This window comes from Loxodonta africana, chromosome 18, assembly GCF_030014295.1.
Source record: "Loxodonta africana isolate mLoxAfr1 chromosome 18, mLoxAfr1.hap2, whole genome shotgun sequence".
Lineage (NCBI taxonomy): Eukaryota > Metazoa > Chordata > Mammalia > Proboscidea > Elephantidae > Loxodonta > Loxodonta africana.
Window position 1 is genome coordinate 23748669 of NC_087359.1, and position 12803 is coordinate 23761471.

The following is a 12803-nucleotide window of genomic DNA, read 5'->3' on the forward strand; positions in this document are numbered from 1 at the left end:
ATGACAACGCTGAGCAAAGTATTCTTGAACCTAGAAGGAAAATCAGCAATTGATGAGCCAGGTATAAAAATTCGTGTCTAACAGAAAATTTAAAAAAAGAAAAAAAAAAAAAAAAGCCATGAATGAATTCATATTTGTAAATTTTTACGTGGAATTCTGCCTAGAATATATATTAGATGCAAGATACGGTTGTCTACTTTTTAAAGTATCATAATTATTTTATAGCTAACATAATCTGGCTTGGTGCTAGGCAGATTATGAATTTGTCTACTTCCCATGGCAATGATGATCACATCTTCTTGAGATGGCCACTTCTCCCTTATCATCAGTATCTCTGCTAGTGTCATGAATTCTGGGTTTGTATTCTACACGCTATTCCCTATTAAAATGTGCTCAGTCTTAACTAATAAACTAATTCTTATTGATGTATTAATAACAGATAATAAAATAAGATCTTTTTAGTCTGTAATCATAAAAATGAGAAAATTTAGGAGCCTACTATGTGCCAACCACTGTGCTCAGTTCTTAGATTATGTTGCTCTCAATTTTCATAATAACTTCATGTTGAGGTGAGAATACCGAGATGTACAGAAGTTGGGTTATTAGCCAGGGCCATACAGCTAACGTGTGGTATATGTGGGATTCCAACAGAAGGTCTTTTTATGGACTTCGCATTTTCTAAAACCACCAAGTCTCAATCCAGTCACTAGGATGTCAGGCATAGTGATAAACTATTCCTGTGAAGGGAATTCCAGATGACAGAGGAGACCTCCTAGAAATCCAGTGAAATAAATTTATCCTTGTGATTTTGCATAAAATTTGCCCTGCAAAAAAAAACCAAAAAACAACAACAAAAAACCCTTAGTGGAGAGCTGCTGCCGTTGGTTTGAAAGCGTAAATGCTTCCCAAGAAGCCTAAACAATCCTTGGAATTTAGTTTACTCGCTCATTGGAATTGAATCCATTATATTGTTTGAAGGAAAGATTTTGCATACAAGATTCTGGATATCAGTATTTTAAGTTGTTAGAAATATTGTCCAAATGTTCTAACATTGTTTTAATGTTTCTAAAGAGAAAGTGTAAATAACATAGCTTATTATAATGGTTTATTATATGATTATAGATTTTGGCATTTGGAAACAAGAAAAAATAGATATGACAGGAGATATTGAAACTAAGTCTGAAATGCAACAGGCTCTCTGTTCTCTTCCTGAAATGAGAAAATCCACCAGGGATGGAACTCTCTGGAGAAGGCAGGTCTGTGCTGTGGCAAGTCTTCAGTTTTTAAAGTTAAGGCATGACAGGAAAACTCTTTTGTCTTTGTATCAGGCTCCTTTAAATCCGTTTAATCAATATACTGAAAAAAGTTTCAAATCTGAAGGAAATAACTCTATTCATTTCTTCACTTATTTAAAAAAAATTCTGAGTGCCTTAACCAATTCTATAGTGGTTGGTAAAATTGACCAAGTCTTTGAACTTACTCTTTAGTGGGGGAGAAAGTGGCCAATTAAATAATCAGACAATAAATATGTTATTTATTCACTACACGCCTCTGTGGATATATTTCTCCCTTCCTGCCTTCCTACCTTCTTTTCCTTCCCTCTTCTCTCTCTCTCCTTCCTTCCTTCTTTCATACAAGGGTGTTTCTGTCTGATGGATTGTATTTTTTTCCCAGGAAATATGAGGCTGAGAGGGAGGAGAAAGGACGTAGAGTCTGTGGTTTGAGGAGAATTAAGTATAAAACAGTCATTGAAAAGAGCAGACTCACACACTTAGTAGAGAAATAGATTGCTTGGAAGTGTTTTATTCACAGTTTGACTTCTGGAATGAATTCTAAGATCTGAAAATAATACATTAAGTATTATATCTAGTTTCCGGAAATTAAAATACACATAACAGCTGATGAAAGTTAAACATTTACTTGCAAATTGTGCATATTTCAAGCTTGGGGCCACAGCATGAAATAAGTCTCAATTTCCTTCAAAACCACCTAAACAGGCAGTTTGAGACCCTGGTATGTCATAAAATCAGACCTCTTCTTGTCCATGTTGTCCTGGTCAACTAGCATACCCACAGAGGAATGCCCCTGTATTCCACCTTTTTTCTTGAAGTGTCACCCTTGGGTATCCTGCAATCTTATGCAAATCATATAAAATCTTGAGCTCATTTTCAGAATAATCTTACCCTCTCATGACCTATCGTACATTTGATATACTACCCATTTTTTCCAGCTCTCAGGTTCTTTGGGAGTATACTTTTACTGCTGAAAGCATTTGCTGCCCCTCCGGTGGGGACTTGTGTAATGGCAAAAGTCAAAAGAAACGTTAGTTGAAGCAAATTAGCTGGGGCATGAGGCTTGCAAGTAAGGTAGTATGACCAGGAAGTGTGATTGGATAAAAGTTTTGTCTCTTTTGGCTTTTGTAGCCCTAGATAAGCCTTGTAAGCATATTTATGGATTCCTTTGTGTATTTAGGGATCCCTGGTGGGTTTTGTTTTGTTTTTTTTTTGTGTCATATTTGGAAAAGTAGCATTTCCCCATGTAACTTAATGAAAACCAAACCAAACCTGTTGCTGTTGAGTTGATTCCAACTCATAGCAACCTATAGGACAGAATGGAACTGCCCCTTAAGGTTTCCAAGGAGCAGCTGGTGGATTTGAACTGCTGACCTTTTGGCTAGCAGCCAAGCTCTTAACCGTTGTGCCACTAAGGTGCCTAATGGAGGGTGTCACAAAAAAAAAAATCAGCAACCAAGATTCATTGGTACAGATGGGTGACCGCTAAGTATAGGTTCAAGAACTTTAAAAGTTCTGTGGTAACCATGTAGTACCAGATAATATTTCTCAAAATCCATATTACCAACCAAAAATTTAAGCACACTCCTCAGCTCAGCATGCTTCCATTAATGAAAACACATGGTATTAAAAAAAAATTCAAAGCAGAAAATAATTGGACCTTGAAAGGGTTAAATTTTATTTGACTGAACTAAACACTGTGTGCATAATTTCCATAGGCTGGCATTTATGTAACATGTTAGTGACTTATATAATAAAAGGGAAATTGTTCTAGACTCATTTTTTTAATTTTCTTTTACTTAGATTACTGTTGTTTTCATTTGTGCTTATCTCTGTCATTTTGGGAAAGGTAGTACATAAAGTATAACGTCAGGCTTATTGGGAATTTTCACTAGTTTTTTTTTTTTTTTATGTATTTCCTTTCACTGGAACAGCTTCCACAGGCTCCTGTTACTGGCTTATTAATCATTGATAATGCAGAGAAGTAGGACTTTTGTTTATTCTTGATTTTTATTACCAAAGGTCTATAGAAAGCACAAACTCGAGAGGAAAAAGAGAAGACCTATATTAAAAACAACTTGAGGGACAATAGGGGAAATGGTATCTATCCAACTTGCTCTCCTTTTGGAATTGATGGGTTCATTTTCAAATTAAGGAAAATAATGAAAAAAGGCAAATATCAAATTTGCTTGTTTTCATAAAGATATTTTAAGTAGGTCACTAGTACTGTAAACACACTCTTTTGGGTGTTCCTTAACATCAGTGGAAATTATTATTTTAAAGCTTTGACATTGATTTTCTCAGTTTTAACTGCCTTCCTAGGATCAAATATTGACTAAACCATCAGAATATAGTTGTGGAAGTAGATGACTTTGGAAATAGAAATGGCTTGGATGATCCTTTGTACAATAGAGCCATCATTGTTGTCTGATGATGAGAAGACATATTTTACTTCCAGGTGTTATTTAATTGTAAGTGGCTTTTTGCCACATACTAATGTTTTGAAACTCTATTAAGGCAACTCTATCATTCTATATAATCATAACTCAGAACACTACCTAGACCCTTTTTGAGTAAGGCATGAAATTTTAATCCTTTAAAGGGCATGTTTTCCACCTTCAGTTCTTTTTTTAAATTGTGTTTTAGGTGAAAAGTTTACACAGTTAGGTTTTCCTTTAACGGTTTCTATACAAATTGTTTCATGCCATTGGTTACAATTTTACATTCTGTCAGCATTCTTAACATTTCCATTCTGTTTGTTCTGTTTCCTTTGGTCTAGCTTCCCTTCCCCTCTTTGTTTTTGGGTAAATGTTGACCACGTGGTTTATTTTATGGGCCAATCTGTTATTTGGCTGAAAGGTGGCCTGCAGAAATAGCTTTAATTTCAAATTCAAAGGTTATCTTAGGGCAATAGTCTCAGGAGTTCTTCTAGTCTCTATTGGTTTAGTAGGTCTGGTGTTTTTTAGGAGTCTGAGTTCTGTTCTACATTTTTCTTCCATTCTACCTTGGGACCTTCTATTGTGTCCCTTGTCAGAATGGTCAGTGGTGGTAGCCGGGCACCATCTAGTTCTTCTGGTCTCAGGTTAAAAGAGGTTGTGGTTCACATGGGCTATTAGTCCTGTGGATTCAGTTATTTCTTAAAGAAATAATTTTTATTGGTGATTTTATTTGTTATAAAAGTAATACGTGTTTAATAGAAAAATTTAAACATTACAACAGTGTACAAGATAGAAGGTGAAATTCTCTCTGTAATATCATCCCTTTCTTTTTCCATATTATAGCTCTGTTAGCAGTTAAGAGTTTGGTAACTGTTCTCTGTTATTTTCTTACATAAAATCACAAACCCACTATAGAGAGAATGATTTCATATTTTAAAAATTTTAAATATATTTTGTAAATTGAAATCATGTTAAATGGGCTCTGCAACTTTGCCGTTGCAGAGCCCACAACTCTATGATGACACCTAACAACAACAACTGTAACATTTTGTAGGATTATTATGAGGATTAATGAGTTTACTTAAGTGCCCATAACCTAAAAAACAAATCCATTGCCATCAACTCGATTCCAACTCAGAGCATGGCATATATATATATATTTTTTTTCATTCATTCAACAAATACTTCTTGAGTGACTACCAGGTACTTCTAGGTGCTGGGGGTATAGTAGAAACAGAGCAGATAGAAGTTCTTGCCTTTATGAAGCATTACATTACTGTAAGGAAGAGAGTAAGCATTACACATTAGCTATAACTTAATCTGAAAGATCATGAATTTGTCAAACCAACTTAAGTTTAGTTTCATTAATTTTTTTAAATTAAAAATTTTAATGGAAAACTTTAAAAAGTGTGACAAACTTCCTTTAGCAAATTAAGTGTACCTATCACTTTCTTTCCTTGAATCTTGATCTTTTTCCTGTTACATTTATCACTGCTTAATTATTTTTAATATACTACGTAGTTATTTTTCATTGCTTATCTCTCTCGTCTAGTCTAAAATCTTGTCTAGTCAAAAATTGCAGCTCACTTTCCGAGATATAGAATGTTAAAAGAACTAAGACCCAAGAAGACTGTAGAATTTAAAACGATAGAGAAAAAACTAAGAACAGTGAAAAAAATCATAACTTGGGCTTTGGTTCAATGTGACAGCGGTAGTGTCTTGAACAGCGCTTGGCACCTACTAGGTACTCAACACATGTTTGTTGATATCAATGAATAGACAGATTTGCAGGGAAAATTAGAACACCAGAGAAGCCTCAAACCCCAAATCTCTAATCTCGTATCAGATCTTCTTAGGGGAATTTGCATATAAGTCATATACACTGATAAAGCACCGCAGTAGGATTTATGAGAATGTATGACCAACCCTAAAACTACCATTCTTTAACAGTTCTATAGATTTTCTCTATCATTTAATTTTGCAGTGTCCTCTTCGCTCTTTTTATGTTTAATATCTTGGTGAGTGGAGTACAATTTTTCATCAGATATAATTTTGATAAACCTTGCTTAGCCTTCAAATAATTCCTTACAAGTATTTTTCATTACGGTAGAAATTGGGTGAATGCTTGCAAGAATATGAATAGAAACTGTGGAGAGTGAAATTTTACTAGAAAATTCCATGATAACAAATTAATGTTGTGTTGACTCTACTTCCTTGCAAATGAAATAGGATGATTTAATTATAAGTATAAAAGCTATCTCTATAATATAACCACCAAAACCAAACCTGTTGCCCTCGCAACAATTCCGACTCATAGTGACCCTATAGGATAGAGTAGAACTGCCCCCAGAGGGTTTCCAAGGCCGTAATCTTTCCTGAGGCAGACTGCCACAACTTTCTCCCGTGGAGCAGCTAGTAAGTTTGAACCACTGACCTTCAGTTAGCAGACCAATGCTTAACCACTGCACCACCAGGGTTCCTCTATGATATAATTAAAAATAAAAAGTTAAAAAAAAAAAAAACCATTGCCATAGAGTTGATTCTGACTCATAGCGACCCTATAGGAAAGTGTAGAACTGCCCCATAGAGTTTACAAGGAGCGCTGGTGAATTCAAACTGCTGACCTTTTGGTTAACTGCCATAGCACTTAACCATTTTGCCGCCAGGGCTCCATGATATAATTAGAAGAGAGCAAATAATCTTTCTTGGCTAAATAATTTCTAGGCCTTTAGAAATGTTTAAATTGTGCAGCTAGGAACAACTTCTTTTTAGTGGTTGTTATTTAGAATTTATCTGCTTGGAAATAGGGAACTGAAACAAATGACAACTTAGTTCACTGATTCAAAGATTATAAATGTAGCCTTAAAGAGCGTTTGTTCTCCTTCGACAATTCCTAGGCACAAATGTAAAACAGAAACTGCTCACGCCCTTTGGTTTTTTTTTTTTTTTTTGAGTATACTCTTGTAAAATTATGAGTTTGAATTTCTTTTGAAATCACATTTTTCCTGGGAATGGAACCTGCTGCTAAGGTGTCAGACGTGTTTATTTCTTTGTTTGCTTCAGGCGTATGTGACCATTTTGAGTTGTTCACTATTTCCCCAAAACATACCTTATAATTATGTTTGATTATATGATCTGTAACAATTTCAAAAGATTACAGATTTTTTTTTTGAACTTTCTGGATGACGTAAAGCTGGGAATTGGCGTTTTGGATGAGTCGACATCTTTGTTGTTGGTGGCAAACTGCATTTCTCCTTACGTTGGCATAAGCAGTGTCAGTGATCACAAAGTAAGAGAGAGAGATTGATTCTATATGACTTTATTAATTAGAATTTCCTTGTTTTATACTCACAGGATTTTCCTTCTAGAAAAATGTATTTACATATATATCACATTATTCTAATCTCATTATGTTGTTGTTAAGTGCCTTCCAGTTGCCTTTCCACTTACAGCTGCCTCATGTGACACAGTAGGACTGCCCCATAGGGTTTTCAAGGCTGTAACCTTTACAAGAGCAGATCACCAGGTCTGTCTCCTGTGCAGCTGCTGAGCGGATTTGAACCACCAGCCTTTCGGTTAGCAGCTGAGTGCTTAACCTTTGCTCCACCAAAAAAAAAAAAAGCTTGACATCAAGTTGATTCTGACCCATAGCAATATAGTACAGGGTAGAACTGCCCCATAGGGTTTCCAAGGAGCAGCTTGTGAATTTGGGGCAGTTCAAATCCACCAGCTTCTCCTTTTGATTAGCAGCCAATCTCTTAACCATTGGCTCACCAGGGCCCCTTAATCCCCTTATAGATTCTAGTAAATACTTATTCATGATTTCAAAGATGTCAAAAGTTCACTACTCAACACAGTACCTTTGCCTCAGCTTTAAAGGGAACCATGATAAATCAACTTCAGAGATGAAGTTGTGTTACTTTTCATTGCATGCAGTTATTTCACAATTCCAAAGGGAATATAGCATGAACTATAAGATGTAAACATTTCCCAAACTTTTTTTAAAATAGTAGATTTACATATTTTATTGTGCCCTAAGTGAAAGCTTACAATTCAAGTCAGTTTCTCATACAAAAACTTATACACACATTGTTATATGATCCTAGTTACTCTTCCTACAGTGTGACAGTACACTCCTTCTCTCCACCCTGTATTTCCCACGTCCGTTCAACCAGCTCCTGTCCCACTCTGCCTTCTCATCTTGCCTCCAGACAGGAGCTGTCCACATAGTCTCGTGCGTCTACTTGAGCTAAGAAGCACGTTCCTCGCCAGTATCATTTTATGTCTTACAGCCCAGTCTAATCTTTGTCTGAAGAGTTGGCTTCAGGAATGGTTTTAGTTTTGGGCTAACAGAGAGTCTGGAGGCCATATCCTCTGGGGTCCCTCCAGTCTTAGTCAGACCGTTAAGTCTGGTCTTTTTACTAGAATTTGAGGTCTGCATTCCACTGCTCTTCTGCTCTATCAGGGATTCTCTGTTGAGTTCCCTGTCCGCCTCTCCCAAACTTTTAACTATGATTTTATTAACTGGGATTTCAATAAAATATGGTGTAGTCATTTTCATTTTTCTACATTGTTGTTGTTGTTAGGTGCTGTCGAGTCGGTTCCCACTCATAGCAACCCTATGAACAACAGAATGAAACACTGCCCAGTCCTGTGCTATCCTCATAATCGTCATTATGCTTGAGCCCATCGTTGTAGACACGGTGTCAATCCATTTCGTTGAGGGTCTTCCTCTTTTTCGCTGACCCTCTACCTTACCAAGCATGATGTCCTTCTCCAGGGACTAGTCCCTCCTGATAACATGTCCAAAGTATGTGAGATGAAGTCTTGACATCCTCGCTTCTAAGAAGCATCTGGCTGTACTTCTTCCAAGATAGATTTGTTTGTTTTTTGGCAGTCCATGGTATATTCAATATTCTTCATCAATACCATAATTCAAAGGCATCAATTCTTCTTCAGTCTTCCTTATTCATTGTCCAGATTTTGCATGCATACAAAGTGATTGAAAACATCATGGCTTGGGTAAAGTGCACCTTAGTCCTTAAAGAGACATCTTTGCTTTTTAACACTTTAAAGAGGTCTTTTGTAGCAGATTTGCCCAATGCAATGTGTCATTTGATATCTTGACTGCTGCTTCCATGGGTATTGACTGTGGATCCAAGAAATGAAATCCTTGACAACTTGAATCTTTTCTCTGTTTATCATGATGTTGCTTATTGGCCCAGTTGTGAGGATTTTTGTTTTCTTTATGTTGAGCTATAATCTTCATCAATAAGTGCTTCAAGTCCTCCTCACTTTCAGCAAACAAGGTGTGATCTGCATAAGGCAGGTTGTTAATGAGTCTTCCTCCAATCTTGATGCTGCATTCTTCTTCATATAGTCCAGCTTCTTGGGTATTTGCTCAGCATACAGACTGAATAAATATGGTGAAACACTACAACCCTGATGCACATCTTTCCTGACTTTAAACCATGCAGTATCCCCTTGTTCTGTTTGAACAACTGCCTCTTGATCTATACAGGCTCCTCATGAGCACAATCAAGTGTTCTGGAATTCTCATTCTTTGCAATGTTATCTATAATTTGTTGGGATCCACACAGTTGAATGCCTTTGCATAGTCTATAAAACACAGGTAACCATCTTTCTGTTATTCTCTGCTTTCAGCCAGGATTCATCTGACATCAGCAATGATGTCACTGGTTCCACGCCCTCTTCTAAATCTGGTTTGAATATCTGGCAGCACCCTGTCAATGCGCTGCTGCAATTGCTTTTGAATAATCTTCAGCAAAATTTTACTTGTGTGTGATATTAATGATATTGTTCGATAATTTCCACATTCTGTTAAATCACCTTTCCATGGGATAGACATAAATATGGATCTCTTCCAGCTGGTTAGCCGGGTAGCTGTCTTCCAAATTTCTTGGCATAGATGAGCATGAGTTTTCCGTGCTGCATCCATTTGTTGAGACATTTTAATTGATATTCTGTCAATTCCTGGAGCCTTGTTTTTTGCCGATATCTTCAGTGCAGCTTGGACTTCTTCCTTCAGTTCCATCGGTCCTTGATCATATGCTACCTCCTGAAATGATTGGTCATTGACCAATTCTTTTTGGTACAGTGACTCTGTGTATTCCTTCCATCTTTTGTTGCTTCCTGTGTCGTCCAGTATTTTGCCCATAGAATCCTTCACTACTGCAACCTGAGGACTGAGTTTTTTCTTTCAGCTTGAGAAATGTTGAGCATGTTCTTCCCTTTTGGTTTTCTATCCCCAGGTCTTTGCACATTTCAGTACAATACTTTACTTTGTCTTCTTGAGCTGCCCTTTGAAATCTTCTGTGCAGCTCTTTCACTTCATCATTTTTTTTTTTTTTTTTTTTTTCGCTTGAGCTACTCAGTGTTCAAAAGCAACTTTCAGAGTCTCTTCTGACATCCATTTAGGTCTTTTCTTTCTTTCTTGTCTTTGGTTTCTTCATGTGTGATGTCCTTCCACAACTCAGTCGTTAGTGTTCAGTGTGTCAAATTTATTGTTGAAATGGTCTCTAAATTCAGGTGGGGTGTACTCAGGGTTGTACTTTGGCTCTTGTGGGCTTGTTATAATTTTCTTCAGCTTCAACTTGAACTTACATATGAGCAATTGATGATCTGTTCTACAGTTGGCCCTGGCTTTATTTTGACTGATAATATTGAGCTTTTCCATCATTTCTTTCCACAAATACAGTCAATTTGACTTCTGTGTATCCCATCTAGTGAGGTCCACATGTACAGTCACAATTTATGTTGTTGAAAAAGGTATTTTCAATGAAGAAGTTGTTGGTCTTGCAAAATTCTATCATGCAATCTCTGGCATTGTTTCTGTCACCAAGGCCATATTTTCCATCTACTGACCCTTCTTTGTTTCCAGTTATTGCATTCCAATCACCAGTAATTATCAATGCATCCTGATTGAATGTTCAATCAATTTCAGACTGCAGAAGTTAGTAAAAATATTCAGTTTCTTCATCTTTGGCCTTAGTGGTTGGTGCATAAATTTGAATGATAGTCACATTAACTGGTCTTCCTTGTAGACGTATGGATACTGTCCTACCATTGACAGTGCTGTACTTCAGGATAGGCCTTGAAATGTTCTTTTTGACAATGAAAGCCATTCCTCTTCAAGTTATCACTCCCGGCATAGTAGACCAGATGATTGTCTGATTCAAAGTAGCCAATACCAGTCCATTTCAGCTCACTAATGCCTACCATATCGATTTTTATGCATTCCATTTCATTTTTGATGATTTCCAATTTTCCTAGATTCATACTTCACACAATCCACTTTCTGATTACTAATGGATGTTTGCAGCTGTTTCTTCTAATTTTGAGTCATGCCACATCAGCAAATGAAGGTCCTGAAAGCTTGACTCCATCCAAGTCATTAAGGTTGACTCTGCTTTAAGGAGTAAGCTCTTCCCCAGTCATATTTTGAGTGTCTTCCAAACTGAGGGGCTCATCTTCTGGCACTGTATCAGACAACGTTCTACTGCTATTCATATGGTTTTCACTGGCTATTTTTTTTCAGTAGATCTCAGGTCCTTCTTCCTAATCTGTCTTAGTCTGGAAGCTCAGCTGAAACCTGTCCATCATGGGTGACCCTGCTGGTATTTGAATACTGGTGGCATAGCTTCCAGCATCATAGCAACACGCAAGCCCCCAGAGTAGGACAAAATGACAGACATGTGGGGACATTTATCTATATCAAAGCATAAACTAGCTTTACAAATAGGTTAGACTTTTCCTGTTGAGTCAATGACCACACATTCTCCATTTTAGCAGCAGATACTTAGGGGGTTGCTTTTTGTGCTTCTGATCATAGAGGTACTGTTTTCTTTGGGACAGTACTAATGTCTTAGTTGTCCTGATGCCTGCTTCTCTAAACCTGGGCTAGGAAGTTACTGAAACTCAAATTTATTACATGAAATAACATAGACCAAAAAACTGGCTGCTGTTATAAAATACTTTTAAAATGTATTGAAAATACATATTTTCACATAACTAAAATACTTCTCAGTTTACTATTTCAGTCTCTCGTGTATCCTTCTCTTTATTTAACAGAAAAAACCTCAGTCCCAGTTGAGGATTTCAGGCCTCTGCCCTTCAGCTAACTGGTGTGGACAGGCTCTGGTGGATATACCATTATACTATTTGATACTCCTTTCAATGTTTTTAATTGAACACTTCATATTTTTAGAAAACACAATTTCAAGGGGACTCATACTTGCTCCGGTAAGTGATCATTCCCCCTTCCTCCACCCCCCGGCTAAATCTAATAATAGAATCAAAATGTTTTGTCATTAACAAAAGGCGTATATGTGCAAGAACATAGTCTTTGTTGGCTTTATGACCTGATTCTCTTCCTTCACCCCTCATCCTTCAGACCATACATGACCTGCCATCCCTAATCTTGCTATTATTTCCTTTTTTTTTTAATGTGCTGTATTTGGTTGTGTAGCTTCTCTTGTATTCCTTACGTGTGATTTCATTCATTTTTTGCAAGGGGAGAAAAAATAATGGCCTTTGGTTTTTTGGCTTTCTTAATATAAGTATCTCTTTATGTATGTGTGTTTGTGTATAGATATAGCTGGGGCCCTGGTGGCACAGTGGTTAAGAACTTAGGCTGCCAACCAAAAGGTCAGCAGTTCAAATGCACCAGCTGCTCTTTGGTAACCCTTTGGGACAGGTCTGCTTTGTCCTATGGGGTCACTCTGAGCTGGAATTGACTTGAAGGCAATGGTTTTTTTTGTTTTTTTTTTTTGGTGGGAGTATAGATAAAGATATGTAGATAGAGATATACACAATCTCCACATGTATATTTATATTAAATTTTCTTGAAGCTCATTTTTTTTAAATGCAGAGTTAGGTATAAATACATTCCTTAAAAGATAATAAAGTTATTTCTTTTGTAGCTCCATTGATGTTGGACCACATTCATCATTTCAGTTTTTTTTTTTTTTTGTAATTTTCATTCCCCCATTCTCCTTTTGTTCTTTGAGATTTCTTTTATAAACCTCTCTTTCTTTGGAAAGAAGCAAAAATC

The 12803-nt window shown here is 36.6% G+C and overlaps 1 protein-coding gene across 1 annotated transcript in view; it reads left to right on the forward strand.

Moving 5' to 3' along the window:
• The window catches only part of LOC104846557 (ATP-binding cassette sub-family A member 10-like), a 37566-nt gene continuing 24763 nt past the window's right edge, over positions 1-12803 (forward strand). Inside the window, 2 exon segments of the mRNA XM_064270307.1 lie at positions 1-61; positions 1123-1256. Coding sequence (XP_064126377.1) covers positions 1-61; positions 1123-1256 — 195 coding nt within the window.